This window comes from Lonchura striata, chromosome 20 (genome assembly GCF_050655825.1).
Source record: "Lonchura striata isolate lonStrDom1 chromosome 20, ASM5065582v1, whole genome shotgun sequence".
NCBI lineage: Eukaryota > Metazoa > Chordata > Aves > Passeriformes > Estrildidae > Lonchura > Lonchura striata.
Window position 1 is genome coordinate 1,986,561 of NC_140722.1, and position 16,268 is coordinate 2,002,828.

Here is a 16,268-nt window from a genome sequence, read left to right on the forward strand (position 1 = left end):
GGAGCGGGGGGCTGGCGCAGCGGGAGCGGCTCGCCGGCCGCGGCCGGGCCGCCGCTCCCCGCCGAGGATCGCGGCGCTGCGGGCCCGGGCCGCGCTGCGTCCCGCCGGTGCGAGCTGCGAGGCGCTGCCCGCAGGCACCGCGCTGCCCCGGGCCGGCCTCCCCGGACCGCGCCGGGCCGCAGCGCCTCGCACCGGGGACGCCCGGCCGTGTTTCTCCGGGCGCTTCTCAGGCGGCGGGGGAGCGGGTGCTGTCCGGAGCCTGCGGTGACGGCACTGCAGCCCTGCACGGGGCCCTGCGGCGTGCAGGGCTTTGCTCCAGCCTAGCAGTGCACAAACAGCCCCGGCTGTGGACAGGGTGCTCCACATGGTCCAGGAAAGGTCCTGGACTGATGTTACTAGTTTTTACCTGGATTTCTTTACTAGTTATAAAAGAAAGTAAAACACTGGACAGTTAGAAACAGTTTGAGGTCAGATATCCATCCTGTTTAGATGTTTCCGTCTGCTTATAAGCGTGGAAAAATACCGAACTGTGGCGCTCCGGGTGGTGAGCGGGGCTGGTGCTCTCAGGGGCAGTGGGAGGTGGGTGTGGCGGTCCCTGTTGTCCTCCTCAGAAGTGCCCGGGCTTCAGGCTGCCTGCTGGCCTTGGCGTCCAGCTTGGATGGTGTCACCTCGACCCCTTTGGGGTGGCACATGGGATGGCTGGCAACTGCTCATCCTCTCCACCTGTGGATCTGAGCAGATCTACAGGCCTGAAAGCTGGTCCTGGTGACAGTGAAACTCCTGGGGACAGCAGGTGACACCCACCTGAGTGTCTCTGCTTTGTCGTCCATGTCTGAACCTAAAGCTGAAGATGGCTTGCTGCTTTATTGCCCTTCTCTCTCTCATCTCCATTTCCACAGAACCTATTTTCTCTATTGAAACGTGTAACATGAACAGCCTCTTACTGCACAGAGGGACATTTCATCTGGTTTTGAGATGTTGATAAATACCGTGGCCTACTCCAAACCTCACCATGCTGCTAAAGAACCCAGCAGCAGAACTTTGTGGCCCCTGGTTTGTTCCAGAGGAGGCATTTGCTCCTGGCTTTGGAGCAGCATTCAAGTTTGGAAGGGAAGAAGTGTGTCATCGTCTTTCTCCACTGGGCCACCTGCCTGTGCCAAGGGTGTTCCTGAGTGCTCATGTGTGTTTACAAAGCAAGTATTTTCTGCCATTAGTTTCCTAAACACCTGCCCTGGGCAAGGCCAGAAGACAGGGGAAGATCTAAAGGAGCAGCTCTCAGCCCCACAGGTCTCTGTAGTACTCTGTGTGCCACTTGCAGCTTTAGCATGATCCCAATTAGTGGTCATTCTCACAGGCTCAATTTTGCCACTGGAGGGAATTAAAAATCCATATCTCTGCTGATGGCAAGGATGGGGAAGTTCTCTGTTACGGCTGAGGAAATTCCTGAGAAAAATAATTTACAGAATCTTGGGCTGGGGGAGGCTGGAGGCACCTCTGCAGGTCACCTTGCCCAGCCCCTGCTCCATCAGGGCCACCCAGAGCCAGCTGCCCAGGATGTGTCCAGGTGGCTTTTGAGTGTCTCCAGGGATGGAGACTCCACCACCTCCCTGGGCACCTGCACCAGTGCTCGGCCACCCTCCCAGTGCAGAAGTGTCTCCTGAGCTCGGAGGGCCCTTCCTGTGTGTCACCTGGTGCCCGAGGCCCCTGGGGCTGTCCCTGGCTCTGTCCCCTCTGCAGCCTCCCCCCGGGTGTTTATCCCCAGGGATGAGATGCCCTGAGCCTGCTCTGCTCCAGGCTGGGCAGTGCCAGCTCCCTCAGCCTCTCCTCATGGCAGAGATGCTCCAGTCCCTCCATCATCTTCATGGCCCTGAGCTGGACTCTGTCCAGTCTGTCCCTGTCTCCTGTACTGGGCAGCCCAGCTCTGGGCCCAGCACTCCAGGGCTGGCCTCACTGGTGTGGAGCAGAAGGAAAGGATCCCCTCCCTCCACCAGCTGTGTCACAGCTGCCAGTGCAGCCCAGGACGCTGTTCTGCATTGTTGAAGGAGGGCATTGCTGGCCCGTGGGCATCCTGGTGGCCAGCAGAACTTTTCCTCCCAGCTGGGTGGCTCTCAGCATGTACCAGTGCAGGTTTTAGGAATATTTAAAATTCTGAGAAGCCACTATGTGAATACTCATTAATATTGTTTGAATTAGACTACTTTAAGCCAATTTTGTGATGAACAGAAGCACCTCTCTCGAGCAGATCATGCTTTATAAACACTGTCAGGGCCGTGCAGCAGCTCTGTGCTGGGAGCTGCTCTCTCCATGCTCCTCTGTGGCCTGTTGCACACAGCATGTCCTTCCTCTTCCCAAGGAGCAGGTCATTCCCTGGTTCTGCTGTGGTTTGGTGAGAGGGTGTGTGAGGGTATGTGTGAGGCTGTGGCAGAGCTGGAGGCTCGTGTGTACAGCAGCCCTGGAGATGCTCTGCAAGCCCCAGGGTCACTGCTTCAGAATGTGGCTATGCCAACAGCTAGCAATCCTGTTGCACAGCTAAACCTCTGTGAGCAGCAGGACCAGTGATCCTGGTTGCCTTTAAGTGTGTGTTTTGTGGCCCGTGTCCTTGGTCCTTGTGACTGTGTGCACAGGCTGGTGTCCCCAGCTGTCTCAGGTACTCAGGGTGGTCAGACTCAGGTGCCCTGTGCTGACACCCTTCCCTGCTGGGTGAGAGGCCATGCAGGGACCCCTTCTCTGTGCTGATGCCCTGTTTCCTGAACCTGAGGGTTTGTCTTGGACAGTTCAGAGACACTGATCTTGCTGTCAGAACTGGTTAGGATAGGCTGGTGGGGTCTGGCTGCAGACAGGCTCCATGTGCACAGCCCTCTTACACAGAGCATGGGATTCCAGGAGCAAAGCAGGAGGGAGCAAAGCACTCCCAGATGAGAATTGTCTTGAAAAATTCCACCCTCCAGCAGCACATTGTGGTGCTCTCTGGAGGGACCATGTGTATGTGTGTGGGGTTTCTTGGGGTGGCTTTCCTCCTTCCTGGCTTTTCCAGCCAGGGATCCTTGGCTGTCCCTCAGCAGAAGGCAGAAGTGAGGAGTCTTTGTGGATTAGTTGGGTAGGTGGTTGAGGAGTGGGGCTCATCTGCACCCTCTGTAAGACGTGGAGTAACACCCAATACCAGGAAAAATTGAGAAGTCAGGGCCTCACTGTAAAGGCCAAAACAGCTGCAGCTCCACTGCTGGTCTTTTAAAAGCTGCATTGGGGAGGAGGGGTTGAAGGTTGCTGAGCAGTCTGGTTCTGTTTTGGTTGGGTGGGCAGAGCTTTATCAGATGTCACTGGGACATGTGTAGGCCAAAAGCTTTTCAGACAACAGCTAAAAAAAAATCCCATAAAGATTAATAAAGCTTTTGTTCAATATCTAGGGCAATCAGCAGAACAAATCATAGAATATCCTGAGCACAAGGATTCTGGTCCACCTCCTGGCACTGCACAGACACCCCAGCAATCCCACCCCGTGCCTGAGAGCATTGTCCAAATGCTCCTGGAGCTCTCCCGGGGAGCCTGTTCAATGCCTGGCCACCCTCTGGGGTTAAAACCCTTTCCTAACATCCAAGGAAAAAGTGTGAGTTTGGTTTGCTTATTGTTGTGCTAATTTGCAGATTTGCATCCTGGTAGGCTGGAGAAGGAGCAGGCTGGGTAAAGCCCTGGGCAGCCTGGTGTGACCCCACCCTGCTGGGAGCAGAAGGTTGAATTAGAGACCTCGGATGTTCCTGAATTACCCTGTGATGATACGGGGTCGGGTCGCTCCAGGGCTTGCAGGATCCCCCTGAAGGGATCTCTGGGGCAATGGTACCTCCTGGGCTCTGGCTCCAGGGGCTGAGGCCACCAGGGTTGTCCGAGCTCTGGGCATCCCCTCGATGACCTTTTCTCCTCCCAGGGAGCAGGGTTATCCAAAGTGTCTTTCTCCTGCTATGGCAGTGGTGCTAGGGCACAGCTGTGGCAGAGCCCCTTTTCCTCATGTAGCACTCCTGACCTGGAATATTTCACAGCAGGTTGTTTTTATTACAAAAACTAGTGAATTTACATGATATAATTAATATATATTAGTAGTAAGTGTTTGAAGGTGTTAATATTTTTAAACATTTATGTAATATTAAAAATAGTTACTATTTATTGGTATACTTACAGAAAACAAACAAACAACAGAAGTTATAAGTTTATAAATAATAATTTCTAAAACTTTGAATCATTGGGGAATTAGCTGATGACTTTGTATATAGGATTTGATTGAAGTTTTTTAAATGTTTTGTTTTTAGAGAAATTTCTGGTAATTGAATTATTACTAATACTTGTATCTTTATATGGTGGTTTCACTCGTTGGGAAACACTTTTTATAGTAAAATATTTGTATTTATGTTGTATTTGGAATAGTACTGATTTGTACAGTGTCCTTCCAGGGGGTTTTATACCAGGATTTAAAAAACTGTGAGCACCAAACAACACCTCCAACCTGATTCTCAGTCCTCCAGGTGGGGATGGAGCTCTGCAGCCAAGGTATTGTCATGCCCACACCTGTGGGGCCATGGTCCAGGGGCTGTGGGGGTTCTCCCAGGAATGCTGAGTTAAAAGTTTACCAGCGTGTGCTGTGGTTGATGGGAGCAGTGTCGGTGGCAAATTGTTGTCTGACACCACGGAAGCCCCAGATGAGAGGTGGGAGAGCCCTGGGAGCCGCTGAGTTTCAGCTGTGGCAGGAGTGTGCTTAGGCAGCTCATGTGTGGCCTTGGAATAGTTTTGGGCTTGGAATAGAATTTGTGCTCCGTGTGTGCTCAGAGGGCAGGAATTGGGACAAGGAGTTAGGGAGGGAAAGGTTTCCACCAGCAGGACAGAAGTTGCTCCAGCCCAGGGTGCTGGGGCAAGCACTCACACTGCTGCTGAGGGACAGGCGAGGGGAACAGGAGGCACAGTTTGTGGTAGAATGATGGCATTGTTAAGGTTGTAGAGGACCTGTAAGATCACCGAGTCCAACAGTAGAGCAGGGACATGGGCTGGACGGGCTCCTCTGACTCTTGGAGGGCTCCCAACCCTCTGAGCTGGGCTGCCCCAGTGCTGGGACATGCCCTTTGCTGCAGTGAGGCCTTTCCCAGGAGGCTGTTGAAGGAGGGCTTGGCTGGAGGTTAAAGCCTAAATCTCAGTTGTTTAGCTTTTCCAGTTTAAAGAGCAGCACCACAATATGTAATCCAAATTCATTCTGTTCACCCTGAGCTCACAGTGTCCACAGCATCAGCCTAGTCCTGTAAGGCTGTAGAGAGCGAACCACAATTGCAGAATATCTCAAGCTGGAAGGACACCAAAGGACCATCAAATCCAACTCCCTGCTCCTGGCACCCAAAATTAAACTATAATGTTGACTACTGCTTTGCATTTCCTGAGCAAATATTTGCTCTTGTGTTCACACCAGAGACTGTGAGAAATTCAGGTGAAGCATCATGAACCTGAGCACTGGATCTAGTTGTTTCTCTTCCTTTCTAGGCATTTCCAGTCCCAAATTCTGTTTGAATTTTTAAAAAAGGCAAAAGTTCCCACAAAATGAAGAGCTGTCCTTGAAATATTTGACCCAATGATGAATCAAGGATTGACTGGATTTAAGTGCCAAAAAAAGCAGATAGATTCCTACTGGCTATTAGGAAGCACTGAAACAGGTTGGCTGCTAAATTAATTTAGTCTTTCACTTGGGAGTGTGGTGTCTAGATTAGTTTCTCAGTTCCTTCAATTGTCCTGACACTTAAGAGTGTTTTTCTGCACCTGGAGAGCCTGAAAGGTCTGTGCTGTTTGCCAGTTGACTATCAGGTGTTTCTAGTCACAAACCTGACAGAACTGGGAGAAGTAGATCATCCCCGTAATCTGATCACACCATCCCACTCTGTACCCTCTGATTGTAACACCTTTATCTGAGTGTCTCAAGTTTTAAAATTCCAGGCTTTATCCTTTGTAGCCCAATTCTTAGCTAACCCTCCTTCACCAAAATGATTATCCTGTTTTCCCCTTTCAAATTCAAATTGGATCAGGAGGGGCCAAGACATGACTGTGGTCCTCTCTAGCCCTGCCTCCATCCTGGCAGCAGGTGCTTTGGAGAGGATGCTGCTGCAACGTGGAGCCCCTGGGCCCATGGGTGGGGGGCTCGTCACAGTCAGAGACAGCCAGTCGTGCCCTCGAGGCCCTGACACTTTGCTTCCTCCTTGAGATTCATGGCTAGACAGGTTGAGCATCACTAGCCCCCTGAGAAACTCAGGGGGGTACAGGGACATCAGGTCCCCCCCACTCACACCCCCAGTAACTCCTGTCACTTGTGAAATTCTCTTACAGCTGCTTAGAAGATTGAGGGTGACACCCAACGGGAGAACAGGAAGGGGCCCTGCAGGGAGCTCTGCCTGCTCCAGGGTGGGAGTTGGCAGCCCTCAGTCACAGTCTGTCAGAGCATTGTGGGCCCCCGTGGGAGCCAGGAGCAGCTTGTGGTGGACCTGTTGTGCTCGTGCCATCTTATGGTGGTGCCAGGTGAGAAAAAAATCCTCACCATTTGCAGGCTCTGAGCTGGGACCTCACAACTGGGGCTTTCATGGGGCATGACCTTCATGTGGGTTCAGTGGACCTTTAATACATCTTGCAGGGATTTCTGCTGGAAGAGACCATCCTGTGCAGTCACATTCTTGCTCCTTTGTTGTGTTTATACTGGTATCCAGCTTGATTTGTTCCCCACTGCCCTGCAGGGCCTCGCTGTGTGCCCAGGCAAGGTGATGGACAGCAGGGGGGAGATGGAGGTGGTGAGGAGCACCAAGGGCAGTGCTGCTGGAGAGGTCAGTGTCCACGTGGTCACCACCGAGAGCACTGTGCAGAGCACCCACCTGCCCACCACTGCCTTCATCATACCAGGTATGTGGAGCAGCCCCCTGCAACTGCTGCCTTCCCAGCCTGGGTAGCCCACACTCCTTGGGGAGCTGTGCTCCTCCCAAACCTTGGGAGGCAAAGCCAAGCTGCTGTTGCCATCTTGGATGTTCTCTGTGCATATCCCACATCACTTGGACTGTTTGTGGTCAATCAAATCTTCCTGAGCTTTAAACTGAAGTACTGGTGTGAGGGGCCCTGAACCAGGGCAGCACAGTGTGCTGGTTCCTGCTCTGCAGGGCTGTGAGCTCCTGGACTGCTGCATTAGCATGGAATCCCACAATAGCTCAAGCTGCAGGGGATCCATAAGGATGATTGAGTCCAAAACCCTGATCCTGCCAGGAGCTCCTAAAATGAAACCAACAGGACCAAGTGTTGTCCACACACTCCCTGAACTTGGTGCTGAGCAGCCCCTGGGTGAGGAACCTTTTCCTAATGTCCCACCTGAACCTCCCCTGAGGCAGCTTTGTTCCATCTCCTCGGGTCCATTGCTGGTCCCACAAGGGAGAGATCAGCACCTGCCCCCGGGAGGAAGGTGCAGACAGCAACAGGATCAGCCCTCAGCTTCTCTCCTCCCAGCTGAACGGGCCAGGTGGCCTCAGCTGCTCCTCCCAAGTCCTGCCCTGGGGACCTTCCACCATCCTGGTCCCCTGGGCACAACTCCAGCCCTCAGCTGTCCTTTGTGTGCTGAGGGGCCCAAACTATTCCCAGGGCTGGAGGTGAAGCCGCCCCAGAGCAGAGCAGAGCAGGACAGTCACCCCCTGATGTCCCCCAGGGCAGGGCTGGCCCTTGGGGCTGCCAGGGCTCTGCTGGCTCCTGTTCCACTTGCCCTCAGCCCAAAGCCCCTGAGTCCCTTCTCCACAGTAGCTCCCCAGCCTTGGTCCCCATGTCATACAACTTTTCAGGATTATCCCATCCTAGGTGCAGAATCCAGGTCTTACTCTTGTTTCATGCATATGGTGATTGTATTGCCCAGCTCTCTGGTCTGTCCAGATCTCTGTGTAAGGCCTCCTTATCCTAAAGGTTGTCCACAGCTCCTCATAATAAAGTGTAATTGATAAACTTACTTAATGGATATTCTATTCCTCCATCCAGATTATTTATAAAAAAATTAGGAGCGCTGTGGGGAACCCCACTGGTGATGGCCACCAGCCTGATGTTCCCCCAGTTCCTGTAAGGCTTTGAACACAACTGTAGGAGAGCAATCACCCACTTGTTCACCTGATGGACAATGGACTGGATGAGCTCTGTACTGGACTTTTTGTCCAGAAGGGTACTTTGACAGGCAGTATCAAGGCTTTGCTAAAATCCAAAAACTCACATCTATTTGCTTTGTTTGGTCAGCCTAGTGGGGTGACCTTTCCATAAGGGGAGATTCAGCTGGTTAACCAGGACTTTTCCTTGTGAACCTATGTTGGCTGTGACCAACAACTTCGTTGTCTCTCCAGTGTTTTTCAGTAACTCCCAGAATAACTTTCTCCATAATTTTACCAAGCACTGTAGTGAGACTGACAGACCTGTAATTATCAGGGTTGTCCTTCTTACCCTTCTTGAAAATTGGGACAATTTTGAGTGCAGCTGACCGGTGTCTTTTAGGAGGTGTTTGAGCAAAGCATGGTTGTGTGTAAGGTGAGATGAGGAGTGTTCTCATCATAGAATATTTCTCATCATAGAAGCAGATCTCCCAGTTTTTCCTGGTGCCTTGGTTCTCACTGCAGAGAGGCCCTAGGTTGCACAGTGTGTTCCCTTGAAACGTAACTTAACTGGAAATTGCAGCCCAGGAGCAAACTTCTGTCACATCAGGGCACTCTAGGCACAGAAACAGTCTGAGATCAGGCTGAAGTAGAAACCCTTGAATGTGGATAGTGTCGTTGCCACCTTCCAGCATGAGCTATTACTGGCTGCAGATTTTTTTGCATCACTCTGCTTCCTTTGTGCTTTGGCCCACAGCAGAGCCCTCACCTGGGAGACCATGTCCTCTGGGATCCTGGGCTGCCTTTGAGCCTTGTTTTCATCAGTGAAGTGTTCTGTGTATGCCTCTGGTTTTTTGTCTCCTTTCTTTCCTTCTCAAGCAAATGCCACTGCCATCAACCTTCCCACGAGCACCTTAGAAATCCAGCGATTCCCCCGGGAGCCGCAGAGAAGCACAGGGGCCGAGAAGCCAGACAGGGGAGCAGGGAATGAGCCCATCACAGCTGCTGTCATTCCCCAGATCAGTGGGGTGCAGACCTGCAGCACAGTCCGTGTGCTGGAGTGGAAAGATGGGGTGGCAACTTTGCCTGGGAGTAACCTGCGGGTAAGTGTAGCCTTGGGCCACTGGGTTTCACCCCTTTGCCTCTCCTCACAGATGCTTGTGCTTGTAAATCCCTCAGCCTGTGCCAGGTAAGGAGCACCAGGATGTGCCATGGGCCTCCTGCACCCCAGCTGGCTGATCCCTCAACTGTGCCAGCTCTTCTTCTGCCCCTGCCATCCTGTGAGCTTAGCACAGAGCTCACCGAGGTGCCTGAGGGGCTGCAGCAGCTCTGCCCTGCACAAGGAGGCACAGGGGTGCTACATGCTGTGCAGGACATTTTCCCTTCCAAACTGTGCTGTGGACTTGGCTCTGCCCTAGCTCCTGCCCTCACCCTGGGAGCAGCAGCCTTGTCCTCATCTGGCAGCAGGTGCCTCAGTGCATGACAGCTTGTAGAATATGCAACCATTTCTTAGCTGCTACTCAGCCTCAGGACACCTCATCCTCCAGCCACCCACCTGCCAGCTCCAGCTGAGTGCCCAGCACAGGCTGCAGGCAGGGCACCTTCACAGGGCCTGGGGTGCTGTGCTCACCTCTGGGCTCAGAAGAGTTGTCCTCATGTTAGACACACTGATGAACATCCCTGTCCCTCATTTTCAGACTAGCCACCCAGTTACACGTCTGTCCTGCTGAACTTTTTCTTTGCTTTCTGTTCAATGGCAGTTCCGGATAAATGAGTACGGCACTCTGAAGGTGGTGAGTGCTGATAAGATGCCTCCTGTGGAAGCTGTGAAGGAGGGTCACACAGAGAAAGATGGGGACTCTGAGGTGGCACCTACCAGCAGAGACAATCCTACTGTGGCTCAGGGTAAGGGCACCGTGGTGGCACTTGTGTGGTGGGTACCAGCATCCAGCAGATGCTGCCTGCTGTCTCCATGGGTGAGGCAAATGTCTCCTGTATCTGCTGTCCTTCTGTGTGCCTCACTGTTGCTCCTCTTGTCGCAGACGTGCCGGAGCAGCCCACAGCAGAAGGTCTGTGCCACTGCGATACCTGCGGCCGCAGACACGTGTGGGACGGGGCCCGGGAGGGCAGGGGCTTCTGCAGCGAGCACTGCCACCAGCAGTTCAAAGAAAGGTAAAGGAAGGGGGGGGTCTGTGCCCTGCAGAGCCACATCCATCCCTCTGCCCTCCCTCCCTGCCCTGCTCCATATGCTTCAGCGAGGGTTGGGAACGCCTCTGCCTCCGGCAGGTGCTGGGCATCCTGCGTGTTCCACTTGTTCCTGGAGGCAGGTTGGGGAGGGAAAGCTTCCCAAGGGGTCAGCGCGAAGCATGGGAGCTAGATTTTCTCCTGCCCAATTTGTGGCCTCGTAAACACATATCTGCTGGAGCAGGAAGTTGCTGCAGTGGGGGCTTCCAGGCTGAGCAGCAGTGGAAGGCCACAGGTCACGGGGACATTTCCAGTCCTATTCCTGACCACTCTGTGGCTCTCAGGACTTGTTTTCCAGCATCTCCGGTGCAGTTTAGAGCCCTGCTACTAAACTAGATCCCTTTTGATTTATCCCTGGGTTCAGGTTTCTAACACCCAAGTGTGTCAGGGTGACTCTGGCCTGTGCCCTGTCTATAACTCTTGACAACTTACGTGTGTACATCCCCCCACAGGAGGGGTGGGGGCACATGTGAGTAAGAAATGGGGGGACAGTGACTGTCCAGCAGCCCCTCCCTTAATGAGACCCCAGGCAGTGTCACTGTGCTGCACTGGCTGCAGTGCTTGGCCCTGCCTCTCTCTGTGCAGGTCTGTCATTGTGGAAAACTCTGCCAGCAGCACCAATGTCACTGAAATCCTCAAGCCTGTGAAGAAACGAAAGAGGAAGGACTATCAGAGCCCCTCGGAGGATGAATATGAATCTGAGCAAATGGTAGGACAAATACGGGGAGGGGGTGGGTGCAGCCAGTGTCCCGGGGACTGGAGGCCAGCCCTGTGTGCACAGATCTCATCGTGCTGCTCAGGGCTCTGTCAGCTGCAGGTCAAAAGGGAAACAGGTTGGCCAAAATGCCAAGAAGACTTGAATGTGTGGAGATGAGGGCTCCTAGCACCGGGCTGGTTGTTTGGCATGTGGAGCACTGAGGCCTGGGCAGTGCCAGACTGTCCAGGCTGGGCTGTAGGTAGTGACCACTCTCAGCTACTCTCTTGTGTCTGGGCCACCAGAGATAGGGTTGAAGTAGGGGAGTGTCTGTGTGCTAGGTGTCTTGGGGAAGGGAGAAACTTTGACAAGGTAAGGAAGCTCTGCTTGCCAGCCCTGACTGTCTGTAGCAGGTCCAGTCCAGGTGTGATTTCTACCAGTCCCTGCAAGCTCCCATCACCAAATTCTCTGGCAGTCCATTTCTGGGCCACACATTGGTCACACTGTGGACCTTGTTGGGGTGCACTATGGTCCTGGGCACCAGTGTGAGGATACAACACATAGCAAAAAAACTGTGGGTTCTGTTCTGTCTGCTCTCATGTTTAGGAGGAAAAGCAGGATGAGAAGAAAAGCTCTGTGGAAGACTCTGCCATGAGCAATCTGGAGGCTGAGGCGTGGAACGGGAGCCAGCACGGTACGGAGGGCAGGGTGGGCTGTGGGATGAGCACTGCTGCTGGGGCTGGGGGGTCCCCCTGCGGGGTTGGACCGTTTTGGTGCTCCTGCAGGGTCAAACACTCACTGCAATGCGCTGGCATGTGGTCCTGAAGGCGTGTGAGCTCCTCTGCTTGCTTGATCCTGCTCTCTCTGTCTCTTTCCATTTCTCTCCTTTCCTCTCTCTCTCTCCATGGGAAGGGGGCACCGTGCTGGACAGAGCTTCCTGTCCCTCCCCTTGGGAGCTCAGTTTGTTACTGGCTCATGGGCACTGTGTTTGCTCCCAAGAACACTGTCCTGAGCACAAACAGGACTGCACCACGTGTGGCTTTGCCCCTCTTTGGGATGGGCTCATGGGGAACTTCCCTTGTGGCATCAGGAGCTCACAAGTTTGGGAGCTGCTCGTGTAGGTGCAGTGCCACTGAAGCCCTGTAATTTGGGGTTGTCTCATTCTGTGGGGATCTATTCCATGACTGTATCAGAGATCTCAAAAGCAGAGCTGTCGACATGGAAGGAAAGGAGACAAGCTGAGGGATGCAATGCTTTCTTGGTTGGCTTTTTCCCTGCAGTGTCAAGCAAAATTTTGGGAAACACTGAAAATAAACATTTATGGGAAACCTTTTGTCTTTGAGTACTGAAAGTCATACTCAAAATAATTTTAAAACTAAACTGTTCCAACTTCATACTCCTCTGCATAACCAAGTGGAGGGACAGTGGCAGGGTCCAGGTGTCATTAACACCTGGTGTTACAGTGAGATCATTAAAAAGGAATCTCAGATCTCATACCTGCTTGTCACTCTGAGCCCTGAGCATGTAACCTTCCCTGCTGCATACAAGTAAGCAGTGGTGGTCTTTGTTACTTCAGCATTTTATTTTCTCTTAGAAGTACTTCAGCAAACAAAATACACACCTGGCTGCCTCAGTGCAGCAGTCAGTGTATGCTCTGACTCTTGGTGTATTTGCCATTTCCCAGAAGTACAGAGCTTATACTCGCAGATTGCCCAGCTATGCCTGGCACTTTTTCTGTGTCCTAAAGAATAGTAAAAGTGTTTTTCAATCTGAAGATGTCAGCAAAGCAAGTTTAGTTACCTTGTTCACTGAAGTTCACCTTTAAATTCTTCCCTAAGTTTCTGGTTTTTTCCATCTCTTCCTCCCCTAAGCCCAAAGGAGGAAGGAGTAGATATGTTTTTCCCCTGCATTTCTAGCCTGCCCTTCCTGAGGCTGTCTGCCATAGCTGATCTGCAGCTGGAAATTCCTCAGCTCTGGAATAGGCACAGCACCCCTGGAGTCCTTCAGCTCCTGCAAATTAGGGAGACAAAGAGGCTGGAGAGCAAGAGACTTGGGTTGTGTCTCTTAGGTCTTGGGCAAGGCCTTTGTGGCCTTCTCAAAGGCATGAAGGCTCACCTCCCTGCCTATGAAGAGACAGTGCTGTCTTCTTTGTCATGGGCAAACACATCTCTAGGGCATTAGAGTGGCCTTGCTGTGCCATGGGGACTCAGATGTCTGTCTCAGAGCAGAGGATGGCAGAGCTGGTATGGGAACCTGCTGCTGGTTTGACTGTCTAGGAGGCCATTGGAGCTGGGAATGATTCCCAGACCTGTGCATGGATCCTGGCTTCCACAGATCCATCCTCTGTGGACACAGCATGTGTTCTGGCTGGAAGAGGGTCTGGTCAGGTCTGGTGTCCTGATGGCTCATCCCTCACACTCCCTGTAATCCCAGACTTGTTGGAAAGGACCTTAAAGCCCACCTTGGTTCTACCCCCTGTCATGGGCAGGGACATTTTCCACTAGCCCAGGTGCCTTACTAGGACATGGTTCAGGATATTCGGGTCATGGGGGCTCCTGGCTCTGCCCCTCGTCATGCAGCTGGCCAGGTTTGCTGGAGAAAGGGCTCTGGCAGGATGGTGCTGAGCTTTGCAGGGATGCAGGACCCTGTGTGAGAGTGGGACAGGGCTGGAGCGGCCCCTCAGCAGCGTTTGTGTGCGTTTGTGCTGCGCTCAGGTGCCAGTGAGGAGAAGAAAGAAGGCTGGTCTTGGGCGTCCTACTTGGAGGAGCAGAAAGCTGTCGCTGCCCCTTTAGATCTCTTCCAGGATGTGAGTTGGGATTTTCCTGTCTTTTTCCCTCTTTCATCTTCTCTTTTCTTTCCCTTTTTTTTTCCCACCCCTCCTCCTTCTCCTCTCTTCCTTGCTTCCCTGTTTTGTGGGACTCTGAGCAATAGCCAAGTTCCCATTGTCACCTGGAAGTGCCTGGGCCACCTCCAGTTCTGATTTGCCCAGAGTCCCACTCCCCAGCAGGTGCTGGCCCCATCCCAAACACCCCACCTTTGTCTAGGACACTGCTGTGACTCTGGCAGGGTGGTGGAGCCTTTCCAGCCCTTCCTGGAAGCCAGGTGGGCTCCCCTGAGGCTGTGCTGCAAACAAGTCAGGCCTGTGTCCTGCTCCCCCAGCTGCAGCTTTTACCCCAGGGACACCTTGTCCTGCCAATAGCAAGAGATGTAAATCCGTAAGGAGGTGTAACACTGTTTTTTTTCCTATGGGAAAAAATTAAAATTTGTATGAAACCTAACCTGTGGCCCAGAGTCTCTTGGTCCCAGCAGCTCCCATTGCTTGGTGGTTGCTCCCCTGGTGGGTTCTAGACCCAACTCCCTGTGTTGGTTTTACATTGTAGTTTAATTTTTATTTCCAGTACCAAGTAGCTTCCCAGCACAAGAATGGCTTTAAAGTGGGGATGAAGCTGGAGGGGATCGACCCGCAGCACCCATCTATGTACTTCATCCTGACAGTGGCTGAGGTGAGGAGCCTCCAGTGCCTGTGTTCCTTGGTTCCTCCTGGCTCCCACTCAGCCAGAGGCTCTGGGGCAGGGGAGCTGCTGCCAGATGGCCCCTGGAGGAGACAGGGCCTGACACTGCAGGAGATGAGCTGCTGCTCCAGCACCTCAGGCAAACAAGCTGGGAGTTCCCTGCCAGCTTGGAGGAACAGGACACAGCACTGTGGGCCTGTGATGGTCTCTGTCACCCTGACACAGGACAGGGAGAAGGATTGTGGTGATGGCAACAGCATATGTCCCTAAGACAGGTCTGAGCCCTTGAGGTGGAGGATGTGGAGGCATCCCGCTGCTCTTCTTTGTGTCCCTGTAGATCCACTTTCCACTCAGCCACGTGGCAGCTGGACCAGCTTTGCCTTGCAGAGCTCCCCAGGCAGCCAATGTGGCATTTAGCCAAAATCTTTGCATCAGCAGCTTCCTAGGCTGCAGAAAAAGGAGTCTGTGCACTTGCTGGATCCAGCAAGGTGCTCCACCATGGCATTTAATGCACCCTGAATATCCCTTCTACGGGCTGGCTTGTGGTGGCTTTGCACTGACCTTGTTCCATGCTGGACACTGTTTGGGACTGGTTTGTGCCTCCCAGTTTGGGCACTGGCCTGTGACTGACTTTTGGCTTCCCAAAGTGACCCATGCTGAGCGGATGTGTGGGAGGGGGTGTGATGCTCAGCCAGGGACAGCAGCAGGTCTCCATGGCTCTTTCCCCCTCCTCCCTCCCTGCTGGCAGGTGTGTGGCTACCGGATGCGTCTCCACTTCGATGGCTACTCGGAGTGCCATGACTTCTGGCTGAATGCTGACTCCCCTGACATCCACCCTGCTGGCTGGTTTGAGGAGACGGGGCACAAGCTCCAGCCCCCCAAAGGTAAGGAGATAATTCAGCCCCGGTGTTGGGTCCTGCTGAAGGAGGGGGATGAAGACTGGGCCAAATGTAGAGCTTGAGGTGGGGACAGGCTGGCTCCATGGGGCTGACTCCACGTTGCTGTACTGGTGGAGTTCCACAGGACAACATTTCAGGCACCCATCTCTGTTTGCTCACATTCTGCAGCAAATCCCTGATGCTCTGGACCTCCCACTGCCACCAGCTGTGCCCCAGGTCAGGCCGGACCGGAAGAGGAGCTGTGTCCTTCTACCCCACTGCTCATGTTTCCTAACACCCCTCCAAAACCACCCATCAGCCCTCAGCCATGGGCTTTGGGCATCCCAGGGCTGCTGCAGATCCTGCTGCAGCAGGATATGCTGGCAGGGTGACAATTGTTCAGGGATGGCCAGGCTTGCCCTCACATCCTCCTGGCTGTGAACTCACTGCTCTCATTTCTCTTCCTGAGGGGTTGTAGGTTATAAAGAAGAAGAATTCAGCTGGACAAACTACCTGAAGTTAACAAAGGCTCAGGCAGCTCCTAAGCACCTCTTCATGGTCCGAAACACTGTGAGTAGCAGCATCGCCTTCCTGCCAGAGCCTACAGGTTCAGGTGGGATTCTTCCCCTCCAGCTGAGCAAAATGCTTCCACCAGCACTGGGCTTTGCTTTGTCCATCCCACACCCCTCAAGCCCACAGTGCTCAAGAGCCAGGAGCATGTGTCACACCATTGCTCAGGATCTGTAGCAGTGTGTGTGATGCAGTGTTTTGCACAGAATCTGGATCCAAGAAATAAAGGCAAGGAAGGGAGAAGGGCCCCATCCCA

At 53.2% G+C, this 16,268-nt stretch overlaps 1 protein-coding gene across 9 annotated transcripts in view; it reads left to right on the top strand.

Moving 5' to 3' along the window:
- Positions 1-16,268, top strand: part of L3MBTL1 (L3MBTL histone methyl-lysine binding protein 1) — a 33,146-nt gene that overhangs the window by 6,017 nt on the left and 10,861 nt on the right. For 2 of the 9 annotated variants that reach the window (XM_085557899.1, XM_077787043.2), the window contains exons 2-12: positions 6,346-6,534; positions 6,747-6,909; positions 8,994-9,217; positions 9,875-10,019; positions 10,157-10,286; positions 10,944-11,067; positions 11,659-11,746; positions 13,767-13,858; positions 14,451-14,555; positions 15,313-15,448; positions 15,912-16,012. In XM_085557899.1, the coding sequence (XP_085414025.1) occupies positions 6,774-6,909; positions 8,994-9,217; positions 9,875-10,019; positions 10,157-10,286; positions 10,944-11,067; positions 11,659-11,746; positions 13,767-13,858; positions 14,451-14,555; positions 15,313-15,448; positions 15,912-16,012 (1,281 nt within the window). In that variant the 5' untranslated portion in view covers positions 6,346-6,534; positions 6,747-6,773. Of the gene's footprint in view, positions 1-211; positions 5,682-6,345; positions 6,535-6,746; positions 6,910-8,993; positions 9,218-9,874; positions 10,020-10,156; positions 10,287-10,943; positions 11,068-11,658; positions 11,747-13,766; positions 13,859-14,450; positions 14,556-15,312; positions 15,449-15,911; positions 16,013-16,268 lie in introns of those variants that run through there. The other 7 variants (XM_085557895.1, XM_085557897.1, XM_085557898.1 and 4 more) reach the window with 7 other exon arrangements.